This window comes from Trematomus bernacchii, unplaced genomic scaffold, assembly GCF_902827165.1.
Source record: "Trematomus bernacchii unplaced genomic scaffold, fTreBer1.1, whole genome shotgun sequence".
In the NCBI taxonomy this organism is placed as follows: domain Eukaryota; kingdom Metazoa; phylum Chordata; class Actinopteri; order Perciformes; family Nototheniidae; genus Trematomus; species Trematomus bernacchii.
The window spans coordinates 12,174,801-12,196,212 of record NW_022987727.1 but is presented as its reverse complement, the minus strand read 5'-3'; the positions used below and the strand labels follow the sequence as shown (position 1 = coordinate 12,196,212).

The following is a 21,412-nucleotide window of genomic DNA, read 5'->3' as shown; positions in this document are numbered from 1 at the left end:
ACACACACACATACACACTTTTTGTCTAACACAGTTCTGTACTGTTATGCTGTTATGTTCAGTCATTGTTCTTATGTTGAACATGAATACATTTATGGGACGTATTTCTTCTTTCATAGCAATTTTCCTTCATACTTTCTTGCCGTGAAATAGGTCTTAAATTCTATTCAAAGTGGTCTTAAAAAGGTCTTAAAAAGTCTTAAATTTGAGTTGGCGAAACCTGCAGGAACCCTGTGTCTGCCGATATCTGTTTTTCTTATGTCTGTTCGTTTTAATCTGTGTCTATGTTGTTGTCAGTGACGTATTGTCTTATCTTTTTAAATGCCTTTGTGATGTGCTGCAACCCATTTTCCCCTCGGGGACAAATAAACGAATACTACTACTATACTACTAAGTTGCCTTAGGCCCCGTCCACACGGAGACGAAAACGAACCAAATTCGATATCAAAAAAGTCTTCCGTCCACACGGAATCGGCTCAAGAAACGTGTCCGTCCACACAAGACTGCTCGACCTGCTGGAGACGCTGTAGTACATATGCCGGGCCTGTAAGTGGCGCTGTACTTCCGCCACAAAATACACCAAAAGCAGCGAATAAGACCGATGACGATTATTATTATTATTATTATTATTATTATTATTATTATTATTATTATTATTATTATTATTATTATTATTATTATTATTATTATATTATATTACATTATTATTGTTGCTGATGGTTGTGGTAGAGGAGCTGTACATTTTGCTTCTAAAATCTGTATCATGGTCAGTAGCTTCTGGAGCACGAACGCAACGATCCGCCATTGTTGTTGTTGTTGGCGAAACGCATCAGTAATGACGCGGGGGTGCGCAGGAGAGGTGGGGAGAGGCGGGGCTATGGCGTCATCGTTTTCAGGGAATGATCCTTTACACGGAGCCGCAATCGTTTCGTCCTCAGACCTACCCACTTTGGGAGCCGTTATCAACGTGTATCGGATTCGGAGCCCGAATCCGCGTTTCCGTGTCGGCCTTGTGTGGACGAACCGTCTATACGATAAGAGAATATTAGCAGATTCAACAGATATCGTCTCCGTGTGGACGGGGCCTTAACCTGTTAAGCCCGAGAGACCCCGGTACCGGGGCACTGCCGCAACATCTTGCAGGAAACAGTGTCTGAGGGCATGTTCATTTAATAAAACTATGAATGTTTTATATCCATGTAACGGGAAGAAACTCATCTAACTGATAATTTTAATTTTTTTTTCAAAAGAAAACCCACAATGCTAACACTGAGGCTCTGAATTAGCAACGAGCGAAAAATGCTAACACCTTACTGCACCGAAAATCAAACAAAACCTTATTATTTATCTTTTCACCACATCCAACACATCGATTCACATCGTGAGGTGACACAGAATTATACGTATTATAATAATACCACGTATTTGCGACGTTATAAGCAAAAACGGACATCAAAACAGGTGACACTAGGTAGCTAAAAATGCTAATATTTTTACCTTGGCTCTGTAGTCTCTCCAAAGTGGTCTTCAATGGCATTAAAACGATAAAAACGCTGCTGAAGTTAATCCATAGGTTAATCTAATGTGTCTGTGTCCCTTTGAAATGATTTCTGATAATCCATAAGCATTAAAACTGCTTTTCCGTTTCCAGATGTCAAAGCTAGAGATAGGTCCACTCTGATGCAAAATTACATGCGCGAAGCCCCCACCTTTTCTCTTCACAACGTGTGTGTGTGGGGGACTCCCCCTTCGATTCTATTGGCTCTAACGGTCAGAAAGAGGTGTCAACCATCAAAATCGAGCAAGGGAAGCCAGAGATATGGAAAATCCACCCAAATGACCCCAGAAGTGGTTTCTTTTTGCTAAATCTCTCTAAAAAGGTCAAATGTCACTTGTTTTGCATCAATCTTGATACAGGGTACTTATTATATGTTGTACTTTGGATTCCTAAAGCTTTTAGTCTACCTTACCATCATCCAAGGGTGGTTTTCACTATAAGTAAAAAAGAATTTTTGGACGGACACTATAATTTACAGTTTTTTACTATGTAAAATCTGAATTTTCTTTAAAATAAAAAACATCTATATTGATTCTGACTTTCTACATCCAACTCACAGGTTTATCATTACTTTGAGAAAAAAGATTATTAATTTAACCCTTTTAGAAGGGAAGATATGGTCATTTGTTCTGGGAATGTCATTTTCGAGCCTGAGACCTGAAAAACAGGCTCAGGGCTTAACAGGTTAAAAAACTAAGCTACCAAGAGAGGACAAGACAGGTCTACATGCACTGTAAAAACTGTTGCTTTGGTAAAACTTAAAAAATATGTGTCAAGTGATTCCAAGCAATTTTAAGAGTTTAGTCAACTTTTGCATTTTTTGAGTTGGTGAAATGTACTTTTTTTAGTTTTCCTCTACTCAAGAATGTGTTACTTTGCTAAAACTTAAAAAATATGTGTCAAGTGGTTCCAAGCAATTATAGGAGTTGGATAAACTCACTAATGTGATTTTCTCTGAATATGAAAAGATGAGATGAGCCTACAATTAAAAGCCCAGATATTAAGTGTAACCAATGCAAATAACAATCTGCTAAGAACCACACGAGAATAAAGTAAATTATAAAACACAATTGAGTTGCCGGAACCTATATACGACAAACTCTTCCTGATTTCAATCCAACCCTTTAAATATTTGATAGCATTGAAACATTGCTGATTAAACAAATACATTAAAAAAGGGAACGTTATGGACATGTTAATACATTTTATTAAAATTTGATTATTTCAAAACAGTTGTCTTAAAAGAGTAACAAGTTTGTTTAAAAGCACAACACATTAACATACATGGAGACACATGGTTATTACTTGATGGTTATAACTGCATCTGGCTCTTGGGCAATGTATAACTTCATGCTGTGCACTTCGACCTCTGCTGTTCCCTGTAAATACAAACAAAACACTAAATTGAGTACAAATCAGGACACACCATGTGTTTTCCTCAAAACAAAAATTAAATCCGTCTTGAAAACATAACGAGCCAGTTTACATTAGCTGTTAACAGACGGTAACAGAGGTGCTATTCACATGCATTACAAGGGGTTTAAGCCATCAAAAAAAAGGCTGGTTTGCAAGAAAATGAACCAAATAGTCATGATATTGATATAGTTCATAAAATGTCTAACTACTTCTTTTTAACCCCTCATGCTCAGAGATCTATATAAAGTGGCACATGGGTCCTAGAATAAAAAGAACAGATGATTATTTCAACTTTTATCTTGATAAGTGAGAGCGCAGGCCAGTCTACATGAATGCAGGGCAAGGCACGTTTCTGTCCAAAGGTTCCATGATGGAGTCGATAATGTTTTAAAATATCACTTTGAGTGGTGACACTAGTGCTGCATAGTTTACATCTCCATCCCATCTGTGATTCAAAAATAGAAATGGGTACGTTTACCTGATGCTCATTATATTAGTATGTAAACATAACACGTCTTGAATTAACCTCTGAAACAACAACTCTGACACACTCAAGGGCTTACCTAATGTGAACCTGAAGTCCATAGCAGGAGGCAAGAGGAGGTGTGACTGTTTTCTGGTGAGGCAAATGAAAGAACAAAATAGTTACATGATGACAATGTAACAATCATTTCAGTAGAATTCATTAAAACATATTTAATTCAATTAATGGAGTCAAACATTAAAACACAAGTATCATTTAAAACGGTATTGTATTTATATACATTTATAAGGATGGTATTGTTAGATACCAGTACAATTCCATGATTCTCGACACAGCAGATCCTAATTACTTAAATATACACTCCTTTATCTCGTTTGCATACTGTCTAATATCTACTTTATGTTGTAGTAAAACATCTCCTTAATAAAACTGTATTTATTGATATTTCTCGCTAAAGAATGCATTTTACTGTACTACATTGAACACATCTTGCTGACGTTATACATGCATCCTCGCCCAATACACACTTTTACTGAATTGCGCCTGAATGCACCTTAACTGAAGTCACCTCCGTCACTTTCTACTGAGAGCTAACGTTAACTCTCCTGCAGATTCCAACATGGATTTGCATCTATAGCGTTGCATAAGAATGAAAAATATAGTTTGCACTTAATTTTGTATAATAACAACTCGATGCTGTAACTGCAGACTATGAGTTTAAATTGGGTACACTAAGATTGTAGAAAGATAATTCATTGCTCACAGTAAAACAAACGGCGAAATACATATAGAGGAATTAATATCAAATAGGCGCATTAGTAACTTACTCTTACATAACCGCTGGGTTATAAAGTAGTAGGGAATAGTTTTAACGGAGGTATTTTACCGCACAACATGCACGGCAGGAGAGCCTCTGAGCCCCGCGGCCGCATCACGGTGCCCGGGCCAACGCTTAGAGCGGCATAGGGGAACAGTTTGCAGAGTTGATTCTTAATACGTACTCTTAACTTAACCACTTTTAACAGAATTGCGTCGGTAAGCACTTGATGCAAACTTTGCCCAACAACTTTGCGTGAAGAAATAGACTACATGAGCACGACAGGGCTGAGTCTAACTTTAACAGCAGTAATGGCGCTGGCATGCATTAAAATGTCGATGTTTCGTTCAAAACAGTGAATACAAGAAAAGTAAATAACACTTTCTAGTTAAAAAGCAGTAATTAATAACTCAGGTGGCATGCTTACTTGTTTTACGATGGTTTGAGGAGGATCCAACGCAAACACGTGTCCAACTGCTGAAGAACCGCTGCAAAGAGGAACAGGAAGTCTCACACCGCGGTATTCTCGTTTGAGGGCGTGGCATGACCGTGGCGTTGACAAAAGCATTTTTATTACGTTTTCCAAAACGTATTTTTAAAGAAAGTTCAGAAAATGTGATATTAATTTACAAATTAATGAGTTCTTAAAACATGTTCTCATTGTTGCTTACGTGTTACTTATTTAAACGCACATTGAAAAAAAACTAATTTAGGGCAAGTAAATTACATAAAAAAATGGAGTTTTGTTGACTTCACCATCGGAACTGTTTTTACAGTGTGACGTCAAATGAGTGAACATAATGAGCACCTAGGAAATAGGAAAGTGCCAATTAAAAGGCTGGAGGTGGCCTAATAGTTGTAATCAAAGCCCCTATAAACAAGTGAATCTATGCAGCATACAAAGGAAAGTACATTGGAACATTTGTGGTAGGACAAGAGAAGCAAGAAGTAATAGTTGGTCTGGACGAAGCTTTGATGCAAGTGTTCCATTATTTCCTGTTTTTCCTTTTATGCCATTTGTTAATGTGTCTGTTCAAATTAAACAACCTAATGCTGTGCCTCATTATATTGAGATAGAAACAGGATTTAGCTAATCTCAGTTATTGAATAACATTGTTTCTCAAGCCTTTATAAATCCATCTTTATCTCTTTTATATTGAGGCTTTCATCCATGGTGAATTTCTAATCTTCATCTGTGTCCGATTTTCATTGAAGCAGGGTAGATTACTTTTTTTTTAAATGTTTTTTTGGACCCTTACACAAAATATGTCCATTACATGGTAAATTCTCCAATATAATTATTTTTTGATTATTTAAGCAAACCAGAATTGCGAATGTCAATGGCTGTAATGTAAATGCAATATGGGTAAAGGGAGAAATAAATGGTGGCCTGGTTAGACTATAAAGCTCCAATTCGTTCCAATTTGTATTACTTTTTAAGGGCGTTTGATTTCCATAAAATAAAATCCATAAATACGTTGACAGTAAGTTTGCTATTGTTGAACATTGCCAATGTGACACAAAAGGTGAAGTTACACTGCTTCTTTGCCATTCTCTTCACTGGCAGGTATGACTGGTCTAATGAGTGGTTGAATAGGCAGATGTATCAATATGCAAATGTAGATTAAGGGCATGTCCCTGGTCATTTATGGTAAACTGTCAGTCTTGTGTATGTGCGCTCAATTTCACAATGAATGAGATAAGACGTCTCGGAACCACATGGAAAAGTTTCGGTCATGTGCTGCATCAGGGCACAGTGCCATTTCTATATGTTGTCTTGTTTATCTTGGTTAAATCCAATGCAGATGACACCAGGCTGCTACAAAATCAGACCACACACTTGTACAGAGATGATTCAGGTCTGATATCACCAAGTACCACCGGAACTCTTCAATTCTGTGCGTCTTCTTCTGGACTTTCAAATCATTCAAGTATCGTGGGGTATTCTTGAAAGGCATTATGAAGCAAATCCTGCTTCAAGCGATTGGATTTGTTAGAAGTCCATGCTTAGGTCAGGTCCTATGTCATAACCAATAGGCTATTTTGACCCAAACCATTCAAGATTAATCATAACATAAAATAGCTATGTAGGTGTGTTTTGTAATCCCTTTTTTCCTCAGTTACATTCACTTTTTTGTCCACTGCATAAGGAATTTAGTGTACATATGGCACTGGCAGCACTCCTTTTTGTACCTTGCCTATCTTAGACACGTGCACACACTGGGCCCAATCCAATTTAAGAAGTCAGGGCAAACACAAATATTCTCCTGCCTCTTACCGTCATGCCTTCTGCTGCTTTTCTTTCTTCTTTCCTCTCTTACCTCCCCTCTAACCTCTTTCCTCCCCAGCTGGTACAGTTTGCTGGTTAAATATTTGGGAGCTGGGGAGTGGGTACTTGGTGCTGGGAGGCCTAAGCTAGGAGGATCAGCAAAGGAAAGGCTCCAGTTGTTGTGGATTAGCTGCTTGTTTTATCATAATACCACTGCCTGCGTGCTTGGGGTTTTGTCCTCACCAGGCAAGCTGGACAGTCAGAATTCACCAATTCTTTAAAAATGTATGAGTAAGGCAACTTGCTACTGCTGAGCTTCAGTTTTGCCAGAAGAAGCTGGATTTGCATAGCTTTCCTGAGGATGAAAATACAGCTCCACAACTTTTTCTTCGCACTGTAGCTTTGCTTCTTTGGCCCCGGGGTCTCCCGTGTGGTTCATCTTACAGTAAAGGTAATATTCAGGTGAAATCACAGGTGGAATTCAGAGTTGCAGCTTTGAACCCCTAAGTCTAGAAGTTCAAAGCCCGAAGCTACAAAGTGGAAAATTGAAAGACAATGGAGAATGCAAGCTGCTATACGGAATAGGGGAAGAGAAAGCTGGGAGAAGTGCAGTACAGGAAATACATATATAAGGGACATTCTCAAGAGTAAACCATGGCTATGAGTTTAGGAAAGAAGGGATATTGGATTTGAAAGGAGAGACAAAAAGGGTATGATAAAATACAAAATATGTATTGGATAGTATGTTGTGATTGCAGAATAACTACATTAAGATGTGCTGTGTACTATTATGAATACAATTAAAGCTCCTAGGAAGTTAAAATAATAGTTTGACTTTCTTTGAAATTGTGCTTTCCCGCTTCCTTGCCCTTAATAAGATTGCAAGATAAAATCCCCTCCATATATGTTATATAAAGATACTGCTACTAGCCAGTTACTAACTTAGCTTTGCGTCAACACTAGAAGCAGGGGGGGAAAGCTAGCTGCGCTGTGCTTACCTGCACATCTGGGGCCTCATTTGTAAAGGGATATACGCTCAAAAAATGGCGTACGCCAGTTTCTACGCAATGTTTGCGATTTATAAAATACTAACTTGACGGGAAAATGTGCGGTCCTCCACGCAAACTCTAACCCATGCGTACGCACTAAGCACAACAACGGGAGAGACGAGAAACTGCGACCCGTTGGCAGAAGGAAGAATAGAGAGAAATATGTGGAAATAAATAAAATGTTACCTCTCATTTATCATATGAAGAATTCATTTTCAAACATTGATTAAAGCCAATCTTAAAATGATTAAACAAACGCCTGTTTGAGACTCCTCAGTGCACACAAAAACATAACTTGGAGAAATAAATAAATACGGATATGTTATTTAAAACCACCTCGAATATGTTGTGTTAATGTTATGAAAAGTTTTCTCATAAATGATGCGGTAAGCAGGAGGACAGAATTACGTCTAAACTGACGCCGTTTTGCATTTCTATAGGTTGTAGATACGAGCATGGTTTTATATACTATCACGTTTAATCGTGTTTTATGCCGTTTGCCAAGACTTGATAAGTCGCTCGTAAAACACGGGAGGTATGGAAACTAAGAACACCATATGTGGTAAATTGTACAGCTAATATAACACAATCCATTAGTTGTATTTCCTTTAACTGGTGGATTATGGATATGTTGCTGATCGACAGCTGGAACACAAACCACCAAATACAACAAAATAATTCAGATCCAGTCGTCATGACTCCACTCCGGAGGGATTCCCCGATCATTTCTTACAGTTTCTCATCAAGGGGGTGTCTCCTGTCCCCGGGACAAACACACTGCCTGAGGAAGGTTATGTGTATTTTTTTTGTCATTAACTTTTTTCGGACCACTTATATATTTATTTTGGTGACGATCCGACCTCCATGCTGCTACATGGTTCAAACTGCATCCACCAAACAATATGATTTACCTTGACCTCCCCAAAATAACCAAAATCTGACACGGTGTGAGATGTCTTTTTTAGCTGTTCGGTCGTAATTTCCTGCGATCTTCTTCATGCAGTCAGTCAAAATGAATGAATGAATGGGCGTTTCTTTGACTATTTATAGGCAAATATGGGCGTTACGTGAAGCCTGCAAAAGCTGCGCCGCATTTCGAGTCGATTGTGATTTATATAGGGAAACAGGCGTAGGAAGTGCCGTACGCACTTCCCTCGCCGGTACGCAATGTTTTGTGAATCGGAAAATGTCGCAACATTTCTGTACCTATTTTTTTGCTTTGTACTACGTAAGCAACCTTCCTACGTCAATCCTACGCAAGGCGTTATAAACGAGGCCCCTGGAGATGTCGTATCTCTTTTTTTAACCTATACAGAAACAGACTTTAATGTTTTCATTTTGTTCTCACAAAAAGTATGTCCAATTTTCGTTGTCAAACATTTCATACTTTAAACTCATAGCCCACTATGAAAATACTTAATATTTGTAGTTGCCAAACACTAACACATTTTATAACACTGTTATATCTGATATGGCTCAACATTGTCGAACAGGTGTACAGCATGAATCTGGTAACCCAAATATGATTGTGATAATGTTTTGAACATACGACACTGTGACTAAATGTAACATATAATAAACAAAAAAATAAAACTCAACTTATGCATTATGTTTATGTCTCCCTGTCTTGTCATTTAGAATTCAGAAAAATACATACAGAGCAAGGAGGAATTCCACAGTGCTGCCTCCAAGACGGAAGCAAACGTGAGGTAAGAGTCACACACACACACACACACACACACACACACACACACACACACCACACACACACACACACACACACACACACACACACCATGTATACATCACTTCAGGGGACATTACATTGACTTACATGCATTTCCTGGAGACTTATCCTAACCTTAACCATAACCAACACATGCCTAACCCTTAACCTTACCCTAACCCTAACCCTAACCCTATACCTAACCAAGTCTTCACCCTAAAATTAATGATTCCCCTCATGGGGACCTCCATTTTGTCCCCATAAGGGAGGTGAGTCCCCACACGTGACTGTGTAAACAGATGTAGGTCCCCACAAGTATAGTAATGCTAGGCCACACACACACACACACACACACACACACACACACACACACACACACACACACACACACACACACACACTCTCAAACTAATTTGCTGAACAAAAGTAAGATGATAGTACTCCCTGGAGCCTCACCACACATACCAGTTCTCACACGTAAATGAGCATGCACACAGCAGAATAATAAGTAGCAATAGATAGTAATCTGCTGGTTTTTTCAATTTTTTTAACAAGTCAAATTCAAACATTCTCTAGAGCACACCTGACTAATGCGATAAATGTTTTAATTGGCTGCTTTAATCAAGCCGAATTGAACAATACCCTGTATCCCCGTCCTTGCTTCTCGCTGTGGACTTCTAATGAGCCACAGCCGGGCAAGCAAGCTAATTATTGCAACTGCAGTCTGTAAAAACACCCGGGTCTTGACCTGCTGTTAGATTTTGTGTCACACCAGGAACTGGGCTTGCCAATAACAAGTGTCCTGCAAGTACTTATAGATGACGGGGAAATAATATTTGTTACATTGAGTTTTATTAACTGACTTGTGGCCAGGGTGTTTATCTGTGTTTTAATTATTTTCTTCTTATTGTTTTTTTTGCATTCATCCTAATGAAAACTAGACATCCATGCAGACATCTGACATCTGTTTCCATTAGTTAAAAATTAGCTTTGAATCTTGATCTCATTCACTTCCCTAAATGTATATGTGAGTGTTTGAACTCAGATCAGCTGGTAAATCAGGTGCCCTAATAGTCTTGTATGTTGCCAGTGTTTAGGCATACACTTTTCCAATTGGTAACCCGTTTACCATAACGTGAAAAAAACCACATGATACTTGAACTCCATTTTTCATCACTTAATACAATGGTTCAGACAGACTGCTGTAACTGTTGGCCTGTTTAGAACCCATCTCATCGCCTGACAGTTTGAGTTTCTTGGCTCATCTGACTTTTCTAGCAGTGCCACCATGTTCCCAGATCTCAGCAATGACTTTGGAGTGTAAAATGCTTTTATAGTCAACTGAAGATGGCCAAAGATACAAAAAAGAACACAATTTGGGAATAACCAATTCCTCACCCAGTGAGAGTACATGCTACCAGTAGCTGACAGCGACTTGCAGATGCACTGGAAGTAAAATACGAGGAACATTTCAATAATACAGCATCAGGGGTACAATTCTGAATAACCATCCTGCCAAATGGAAGTGTACCTGCTACACCTTCACACTTAAGCCCTTAACCTCAGTTTTAACAATAACAAGAATGGGTTTTAGGTTAATTTGAACGCTGTCATCTGCAATTTAGGAATACCAGACCCCCATTACAGAAAGATTTAAAGCATTACCAACATTCTGTGCTGATACTTAAGACAAGGTGATCTTACCTCTGGGGGATCCGTACAGTAATACCAATAATCCTCTGCTCGTTGGGAGGTGGTGTGTGTGGAGTTGAAAGAAGGTTATTCTTAATCCACAAGCGTTTTATCATAGAAGATAAAACGATGCGAGCTTCCTCTATCATACGTTTATGGACAATTATATACAGGCTTTAGAGAGTGGATTAGGCTCTCATTTATTCTGTAATCTAGTCTAACTCTAACCTCCGGGGAATTCGGTAGTATTTCTTTAATGGGTGGTTAAGATGTGAGGATAACAGTGTGTCTGTGTTTGGGCTTCAAATACGGTGCTTTTCTACAGATTACCCCACCACTGCACTGGTAAGGTAAAACTAGGCCGATTAATAAGATGTGAAGTGCTTTGTAACTTTGACCCGCTTGACTGAATACACAAAAAACAATGAAGAAAGTTGAACCAATGTTAACACCGATGTTAACCAATGTTAACACAAACTAACTGTATCACTATAACATGATGATGATGGTGATAAAGAATGCATCTAACGTTCCGCTGTTCATTAAAAAAACAGCGCATTAAACAAACCATCATGCTCTTACTTTGAAAACCATGCGGAAATGTCGTCATCAGCAGGCCATCACGTGGTAACCGAGTGACACGAGTAGATTTTAGCCGAGACCGGCGGAAAGGTTGTCTCAAAACTCTGTGTGTGTAAAAAGACGATCCACAAGCAGAAATGTGAGATGCACAAGCGCATTTTTGGTCGACAAATACAAAATGGATTCACAAATGCCTGATCGAAAGTTGTAAATGTTAAAGGGATATTCAAAGATCTTTTTTGTATTTGTAAAAATATTTTGCGTATTTGCAGATCCGCAAATTTATTTGTGAGTTTGCAAATCTTTTAAATGCATTTGTGGATGGTGTTTTACATTTACAAATCACATATTTACACACAAATTATTTTTATGTTCACACAAATTATTATGAGACATCTAAGCCCATAAACAGACATATCTAAGCCCAGACAGCTGGCCTTGTTAAAATTCCTTGGATACTGACCTGAGCGTTTTGACGCGGGTTATCTGCCTCGTCTGTCTCTGTCTCCGTCTCGTTGTCATTCTAATACGTTCAACTGAAGAGGATAGTGTCTTGATTACTTTCACACACTAAATCCATCTAGGCTTAAAAAGAAAATTGTTTCAAGTCTAATTTGTATTACACTCTATCTGTTATTCTACAGGTAGGTCAAGCTTGTCAATGCTAAATACCTCTGTTAAGTTGTAAGTAATGCAGAGTAGTCTTAATGCTTGCTGCCACAGTTGTCATTCACTCCTAAATTCATCCAACCTCATGCAAAACTTTAGTTTAGAAGTTGCATGGGAACATCTAAATGTGTATTGAGAAATAGAACATTATTTAGGCTCATGCTCCGTTGAGTTTGACATTCCAGAGTGCTACAGGACAGTGGCCTTGTGCTCTCGGGTCCGCTCAAACCCCAGAGAGCTGGCAGCTAAAGCTCCTTTTTTGCTCCAAGGATTTAACTGTGGATTAACGCATCACAAACATACAGGCACGTATACACACTTACTCAAACAGAACACAGAATGACACAGACAGTGGCCAATGGAACAGGGTTTGGAGTCATGCACATTGTGAAACTTCACTCAAACAGTTTTGAAGCCAGAGTCTGTAAGAAGTTTGCTGACTCTGGTTGATAATGTGAGATAATGGCACTTTGTTTTTGTTACTTATACACAAATGGTTCAAAGTGTCTTATCAGTGTCTAGCCTTTATGCACCCACAATTGTTGTTATTTAAGAGGATTCTCTTAAATCTGAGTACAATGGGACCAATAAGTCAATAAATATACATATATGGGAAACAGTTCTTCACTGCTAAAGGATGATGCTCATGAAGTTAATGTCTATTGTAAATGTAAACGGTTGTAATGTTAAAAGTCAAAAGTAGTGAAAGTGGATTCTGCATTGAAATATTAAACACTGACAAGCCAAGAAAGTCCTGGATCAAGTTTAGTTAGAGCATTGATCCCCTATTGTTTGTAATCTCACTATATATCGACGCCAATCATCACCCTCCAATCAAATTGTGCAATTGTTTGCCTGACTGACCATCGTATTTGGGCTCCTTGGAGATACAAAATGCACTGTATTCTAAAAAAATGTTATCCGATTCACAGGCATTGAACCATTTACTATGGCTCAGTTCTTTTGAAGTGGACATGTTGTAGCCAATATAGTATACAGGTGAAATACAATATTTATTTCAGCCCAAACACAGACACACTGTTATCCTCACATCTTAACCACCCATTAAAGAAATACTACCGAATTCCCCGGAGGTTAGAGTAGATTACAGAATAAATGAGAGCCTAATCCACTCTCTGATAAAGAATGCATCTAACGTTCCGCTGTTCATTAAAAAAACAGCGCATTAAACAAACCATCATGCTCTTACTTTGAAAACCATGCGGAAATGTCGTCATCAGCAGGCCATCACGTGGTTTCCGAAAATAACCGAGTGACACGAGTAGATTTTAGCCGAGACCGGCAGAAAGTTTGTCTCAAAACTCTGTGTGTGTAAAAAGACGATCCACGAGCAGAGATTTGAGATCCACACATTTTTGGTCGACAAATACAAAATGGATTCACAAATGCCTGATCGAAAGTTGTAAATGTTAAAGAGATATTCAAAGATCTTCTTTTTTTTTTGTAAAAATATTTTGCGTATTTGCAGATCCGTTTTACATTTGCAAATTTATTTGTGAGTTTGCAAATCTTTTAAATGCATTTGTGGATGGTGTTTTACATTTACAAATCACACATTATTTGTATGTTCATACAAATAATTATGAGACATATCTAAGCCCATATATGTAACAGTAGTAGACGAACTAGACTTATTAGCCCGCCTTTGTCAGACCCTTCAGCTTTTCATTTCATTTCATTTCAAACCTTTATTTAACCAGATTGGTCCCTTGAGATCATAGATCTCTTTTTCAAGGGAGACCTGCATTTTGTCAGATGATACCAGCCTATGGAGATCACTCGGCGATAAGGCTGGAAACATCGACAAGCCAAGTCCATAGTCCAAGTTAAAAAGGCAGACTACTACGCCAGTGTGTTTGTGCTTTAAGAGGAATAAAAAAAACTGGAAAGTAGCTCACTTAAATCAGATTTCGATATATCTTAAACGTGTACGTTTCATGCCACTGAATTTCCGACAGAATAGTTATAAAGCAGCCTGAATAGGAAGGACAGGGAATAAAAAGTTAAAGCAGTTATGCCACTAAGGCCATTCTTTCATTAAACTGTCAGGATTGCTCATTAAAATGTATTCATCATGTTAATACAAATGATTTAGGACATACAATTACTGAACATTATGGTAATTTCCTGAATCTGACGTGCCAAACTTTTATATTCCCATTTTATATTAAATAGTAGAAAGTTAAGTTGCCAAAATTAAAGTTGTTACATAGGGGCAACATTTCCGAGCAGCAAAAAACCACAAAAACAAACTCTTTAAAAAAACATTTAAAAACATTTTTCTATTTAGTAGAAGCTATGACCAATCATTAGATGTACCTAAAACATCTGAAGGAAACAATATTCTGAAAAACAGTATTTGTAAAGGATTAGCAAAAGTAAGGATTTTAAATTAAGCACTTTTCTTCTGCTTAAATGCTTGAGATGAGAGACAAAGTGTAGTGTGAGTACTATAGAGGACCCTGTCTTCCTGGTTGGGATATAAATGGATAGATGGAGGACTGAAGAGGTTTGGAGATAGAAGATGAGGAGAAGAGGATGTGTGCCCTTAGCCAATTGAAAAGCTGTCAGGGTGCAGGTGCATACAAGCTACAAGCAAGAGATAAGAGGCATCTCTGTCTCTCTAGCTGTTTTCCTCTTCACCTCTCCTGCCCTCTTCCGTCCTTTTTATCATCTCGGTTTTCACTTCACTTCACCACAACACGAGTATTTTAATCAATTGGTTAATGGTAAAACAGCGTGTCCAGGAATTCTGGCTCTCTGAACATGTCAAATGCCATTTCCTGCCTCGATAGATAAGGGTGGACCTGTTTACTTCAGGTTTACTGTTCTCTTTTCAGAGCATCAGCGCTCTTTAGGGACAATGAGAGTCCTTCCTCTTTTCTTTCTCTGTACACCAGGGATTCCATTTTTTTTAATAGGAGCTCTCCAATCTTAAGCAAATTATTTGCACTTCTTTAAAAATGCTAAATATATCAGAAATCCTTTGTTTGTCCCACAGTGGGGAACATGTACATACAGCAAAGAGGACAGTGCAGATAAAGGTAACATAAACGAGTAGACTATCAATAGAAAAGAGGGAAGCACACATTACAAAATAAAAATCAAATAACATTCAAGGTAGAAAAGATCGGTAGCAGCATTATAAAAGTAAGTAATCATATAGAAATAATGAAGTAGCACATTCTCAAGCCTTTGGGGAAGCTTTAAAACATTGTATTAAACATTTGTGTTGATACACTTTTAGCAATGAGAAGAACCAGGCTAAATTGTATTTATGTCAAACTAATGTTGGGTTTAGACTACAGGAGTTTTGAGATGATCCCTGATCCATCCTTTCTGGTCTAGTCATGAACATGCAAACTCATTTAACTACCGTGATATTTTTAAACAATTTTAAGACATGAGAGTGGTATCCATCTTCTCATCTTAGAATCAGTTACCATGTACTTCTTCTCTTCGGCAAAGCGTATTTCCCAAAATGTTGGGAATTTTCTTTCTCTGTTGATCTTGGTTCATTAAATAGAGTTGTATTTCCATCTGTGGCTTGGCAGATGTAACCAATATGCCTTGTCTGTAAAATCCCTGTACACCCAGGTTGCGGGCTATTGCAGAAAAGACTGCAGTCGCTACAACAACAGCAATGTCCTTGACAATAGAGGTCGGACGAGGACTTCACAATAGTTGTAGTGTGTGAATGTAGCCGAGTGTTAAACAGAATATCAAACATGATTTGAATCCTGACAGTTGAGGCTCAAGTTGTTCAGGGATACGAGAACCACCAGACAAAATGCCATGGTTTAATGATTGGCAATGTAGATGCCTGACCCTAGAAACGTGTGATATTAAGACAGTTCTTGCAAGGCTTTTTGTGAAAAACTAAAGATTAAAGACAAACTGATGGCTCCTACCAACCACCCTCTTTTGTTATTGTTCGAAAATATCAGATTTTTATTACCCTGGTAATAAAAATAAAGAACATTTCTTTGGGCTGTATGTTGTGATGTTGGGATAGCAAACTTGAACTCCAACCTCACTACTGAAGGATTCAATAACCTTTAATAATGAAACCAACTACGCTCAACAGAACCACCATGGATTCTTCTTAGCAGAAACATTTGATTCAAATAGAGTATTACATTTATCCTACAATGGTAGGTCTGACCTAAATATGACTTCAGTTAATCAACCCATTTCCCAAATAAATATCCTGTCCTAAAGTGGTCCTCTAACAGCTCAATCTGAGAGGGTTAGGGTTATAATTTAGGGTTAGGGGTATATACGCTTTTGCTGTTTGTTTGGAGAATACTATGTGGTATTGGCAGAGTGCATAGCGCACTAGTCTCTATAAGGGATTGAAAGGGTGCTACAATAGCTACAATGGGTTTATTTTTAGAGCTTCAACACTTTTTAAAGTGTTTTCGTTTTTTGAAATACACAGCCAGAGACAAGCAAAATAACAAAAAGTCTAGAACATACACATAATAAACGTTGTCGGTATTGTAGCCCTCTAGTCACTAACAATATTGGATTCTCTTAATTTTCCTTGGGCGCTACTTCCTTTGAGATGTTAACACCATTTTCTAATTAGCTGCCTGAAACACAGTACAGATAGCAATACTTTGTAGTTGACAGGATAAAAATAAAATGGCATGCAGGACAAACAATGCCTCATATGCATAGCCAAAGCCAGTAAGGAAAACACACAAAAAACATCGCTAACTCTAAGAGATGCATGGTTTAGAGGCGATAAAAAGCATCTTTCTTATCAGTCTCGTAGCTTTGCCAGAGGCTTTTGTAGTTGGTGGTGTGTTTTGTGTCTTTTCCATTTTCTAATGTCTCCCCCTTTCATTTCTCTTTGTAAGCTGGTTTGCGTGGTCCTGAAGTCTGAGGCCTCTGTGTTCCAACCGCCTCCGCCTTCGCTGCCGGAGATAACAAATAATGGGCAGCACCATTAATTAAGACACTAATCTTACTGTTTATGTTTTGTAATATTTACCGCTCACAGATGCGTGGAGAACTCTCCCAAAAAATGACTGCTCCCTCTCACAATAAAGTGCGTTCGCAGCACATACACACATTCACTTCAAGAGAAAATACATGGCTTGAAGCGCTGTCAGGGATGCTGCTATAGTTCGTTCCGGCGAAAAAACCAAAGCTCTCTCTCACTTCCTTTTATTTATTTATTTTTGTAAGCGGCTCAGTTAATATTGTTGATTTAAGACCTCACCTTCAATTTGGTGTGGCATGTGGACAGGGCTTTAGCTTTCGCTGCGACTGAGCCAATGTTCTGCTCCAAGCTCCTTTAATAAACCAACGCAGCGCTATCAGGAGACTTTGGCTTTCCCTGATGAAGGCCATTTATTTCAAATTAAAGGAAAGTTCCTTATCTTCAGTGGCCTCAAACGGCGAGAGAGATAAAGATGGCGCGCTTTGGTGTCGTCCTCTCTATGTTGTTAATGTGACGAAAAGGAGGGGGGATGAGCGAGGGAGAAGTAGGAAAGGAGTTGGAGGGAATACAGAGACACAAAGTGGGAAAAGACGGATCAAACGGGGAAGATAAACCATTGGAGGTGGTATGGGGGGGGGGGGGGGTAATCAGATAGGCTGTCATCTTTTGGAAATGGGCCTTGTGATAAATACCAAAGAAAGCTTTATTCATTCCCTTTCATCGTTTTATCTTACTTCCTTCCTTTATATGTTTGTTCTGTTCCTTTTTCTCTTTAACCTCTATCACCCATGCTCAGATAAACTCAGTCTTTGCATTCATGATACTGTCACAGATGATAGAGTGCACGTGTGTGCCTTTGTGGATATGGATATGCTGTAATTGAAACAGGGGTCAGCGCTTCTTTGTGAATCAAAGCCATAAAAAGCCTTTAATTTGGCTTTCAATTAAACTGGTGTTAAATGCTCCTTACTGAGAAACGCAGGGGGAACTGCACAGAGAAGATCGACAAGTCGGCATGTCTGGAGGTGTGCACAAGTTTGTGGTGCTTTCATGTTTACGGTGTACTACAAATTGTGTGTAGGTGTGTACATCTGTTCATGTGCCTTTCGTGGGTGTATTGAACCCGCTTGTCTCTGCTTCAATCAGTAAGAATCCATTACAGCAGGGCACCCAAGCAGCAGGCCTGTCATAGTTAACAATCACAGAGATAGACAGGCAAAGACCAATTATAATACAGCCCACATATCAAATTAAGCACGGCTGATTCTGTCTCTCAAGGCTCACTTTTCTGCTGTATTTGATCAGAACAATGTTACCCACTCAATTAAATGTGATTTAGCCCTAATTGCATGATTTGCAATGAAGCACGCACCACACACGCCATAGGTTGTTAAACCAGTGTCAGTGGTTGAGGTTGTTAATTGTTTTTCTCCTTTGTCTTGCCTCTTTTAATCAGACTTCTTTCTTTTGCATGTTGTTTTTCTTCTTTTTTAATAGTTTTCTATGTATAACTGTACCAGTCATGCAGTTCTTTTGAAGTCATACATTGTTACCATTGCTGTGGTAGTAAATGTGTTGTTTTTCTCACATGTAAAGAAGAAAAAAGTTCTCGGTCTCAAACTTTGAAATACTAATGAATGTCTGGGTAATCTCCTTTAGACTGTATATAAGAATGTCAACTTCTATATAATCGTACCTCTTTTTTACCTATGGAAGTTTGGCCCCTGCTGGTTATTAGAAATAATGGAGGTTTAAGGCACTTTGCATCAGCTTAAATGTTCAGGTTGCTACTAAAAAAGTAGCAAATCAGTCTTATTTCATACCAACTCCTAAGAAAAATATCCAGATGTTTGGCTTCAAAATGTTCCCCAGATAATCTCTGTGTATTTTCTGCTGTTACTGTACATACAGTAGCAAGTTTTGGGGGTATTTAAAGTATTTAATACAGCTAATAAACACCCACAAATATCCAAGCCAAAATAATGTACAGTACATTTAAAAATCAGTGCATTTGACAAAGCAAAAAAAAGGGTTACGGTTAGGGGCAACAACGCTTTTACAAGAGCATTGTTGCTCACTTTTAAGTAAGGGAGTTTAAAAAAGGGGCATAGAGGGTGTCTTTCGAAATGTATGTTGTAATTGGTTTTTTATTTGTATTTATTATTAAACCTTTATTTAACCAGGTGGTCCCATTGAGATCATCGATCTCTTTTTCAAGGGAGACCTGTTTGTTTTTTCCATCCAGAACTACTTTGGAGCTAAGTGTATCTAGTAATCCTTTCAAGCGCTATCCTCTTGGATTTTTGTTTGTCATTATGCTCTTTGGGGTTCTTGTGCTTTAAAATCTGTTATTCAAATTCTACTAACGTCACTCATGATTTCATCTTTGTTTACCCCTGTGTTTTCGGCAGGTCTCGCAATATGAACCCGGTGTGTTCTGGCCTGCAGGCTCAGATTCTATCCTGCTACAGGGATAACGGAGACCAGACCCTAAGGTGTTCCGACCTGGCCAAACAATACATGCAGTGTATCAATGCGGCAAAGAAGGTGAGTGAGGGAATATCAGGGAACATCCAAAGGGTTAGTAAAACAAAAGTACCGTCACAAATTGTACTTACTCCCATATAGTCATATCTATTGCAACCTTCTACTAAAAAATAATACGTATGTAAAAATAATATTATATTGTACTTTACATGAAGTTTGCTACATGACGACACCGTCGGAGTGGTGGCTTTTGATGTTTTCCATCGACAGACACAGTGTTATTTTCAGGGCAGCACTATGTCTGATGTAAAAGAAAGAAACTCAAGTTGTCAAACTTATTCTGGGGGAGTTAAGGATCCAAAAAAATCAAATTTGAAAGGATTTTGAGTGCTGTCACTTTAGGTTTTTTACACGGAGAAAAGTCTTGTCATTAGAAAGAGCTTTCCAAATGAATGTCTGATGTAAAAGTATGAAATCCAATCCTCCAGTGCTACCAAACTTGTTTTCCTACCACTGCTGAAAATGACACCTTTTTCAAACACAGTCTGGGTTTCTGGGATGGCATCAGTCCTCAGTCGCAGTTCAGCTTGTCACTGTGGCGTTCAGCAATTTTGGGTCTAATTTTATGACGGTTTTGGTCTAACAAGCTGTACAACTAGACATTTTCCCAGACATGATTAATGACATCTTGGGTATTTCCTGAATATGACAGCAACTAAATGTATTAACATTGCCAGAATTGAAAACTAATCCTTAAAGTAGTTCACTTGATTTCAAATAAACCAGATAGGGTCGTAAAAAAGTCAGACGCAGCATTATTTACTGTAGTCTCATCACTAGAAATCTATGAAAATATAGCAACTTGCACTGTAGACTGTGAGTATGATTATTTAACCTCAAGCCTTATTTTCCTTTCATTTGCATTAGACTCTTGAATTTTCTTTAAGTTAAAATTCCTGTAACCCAGTTTCTTATCATAGCAATGAGGACGACATATTATATATATATTTAGGGCCCGAGCACGAGAGTGCTAGGACCCAACGCCGTCCTAGCACGAAGTGCGAGGAACCTATTGTTATTGTAGGAATTATTCTTCACTATTCTTCCCGTTCTTAGAACCCATTCTTGAGGGCCTCAGGACGCTTCAAAAGTTGTATAATTTTGCACGGATGCCAGGACCGGGGAAACATTTGACATTCTGGAGTCAATGGGTTCAAATTGTCCAACCTGCTCGCTAGCGCCACCTATGAAAATCCCATTTCGGAAAAAGGTACATAGTCGCCACCGTAAGTCCGAATGACCAGAAATTGTGCACACTTATCCGTCTCGACCTGCTCTACAAATTATCCTCTTGGACCCCTAAGCTCCGCCTTTTTTGTATTAGCATAATGTTCAAAACAGTGAAATATTCACTTAAATTTCAATTTTTTGTTTTTCGACACCAAACTTAGTATACAGCATCGGTGGAGGGACACCCACATTACCCTAGGAAATGAGCATGTTCAGTCGATAAATATGGCCGCCATTAATCAAAACGTATTTGCAAAAAGGCGGGGCTTAGAAAGAAATGCTCATAACTCATCAACAATGTATCCATATATCACAGATTTTGGTCTGTCTTGGGGAATAGGCACACCAAAACATTTTCATTTTGGACTATAGGGGGCGTCAAAACCACCACAAATGTATAA

The 21,412-nt window shown here is 38.4% G+C and overlaps 1 protein-coding gene across 1 annotated transcript in view; it reads left to right on the top strand.

The window, feature by feature from the left end:
- The window catches only part of chchd6a (coiled-coil-helix-coiled-coil-helix domain containing 6a), an 83,153-nt gene that overhangs the window by 40,521 nt on the left and 21,220 nt on the right, over positions 1–21,412 (top strand). The window contains exons 7-8 of the mRNA XM_034145478.1: positions 9,232–9,302; positions 19,646–19,781. Of these exons, the coding sequence (XP_034001369.1) occupies positions 9,232–9,302; positions 19,646–19,781 (207 nt within the window). The remainder of the gene's footprint in view (positions 1–9,231; positions 9,303–19,645; positions 19,782–21,412) is intronic.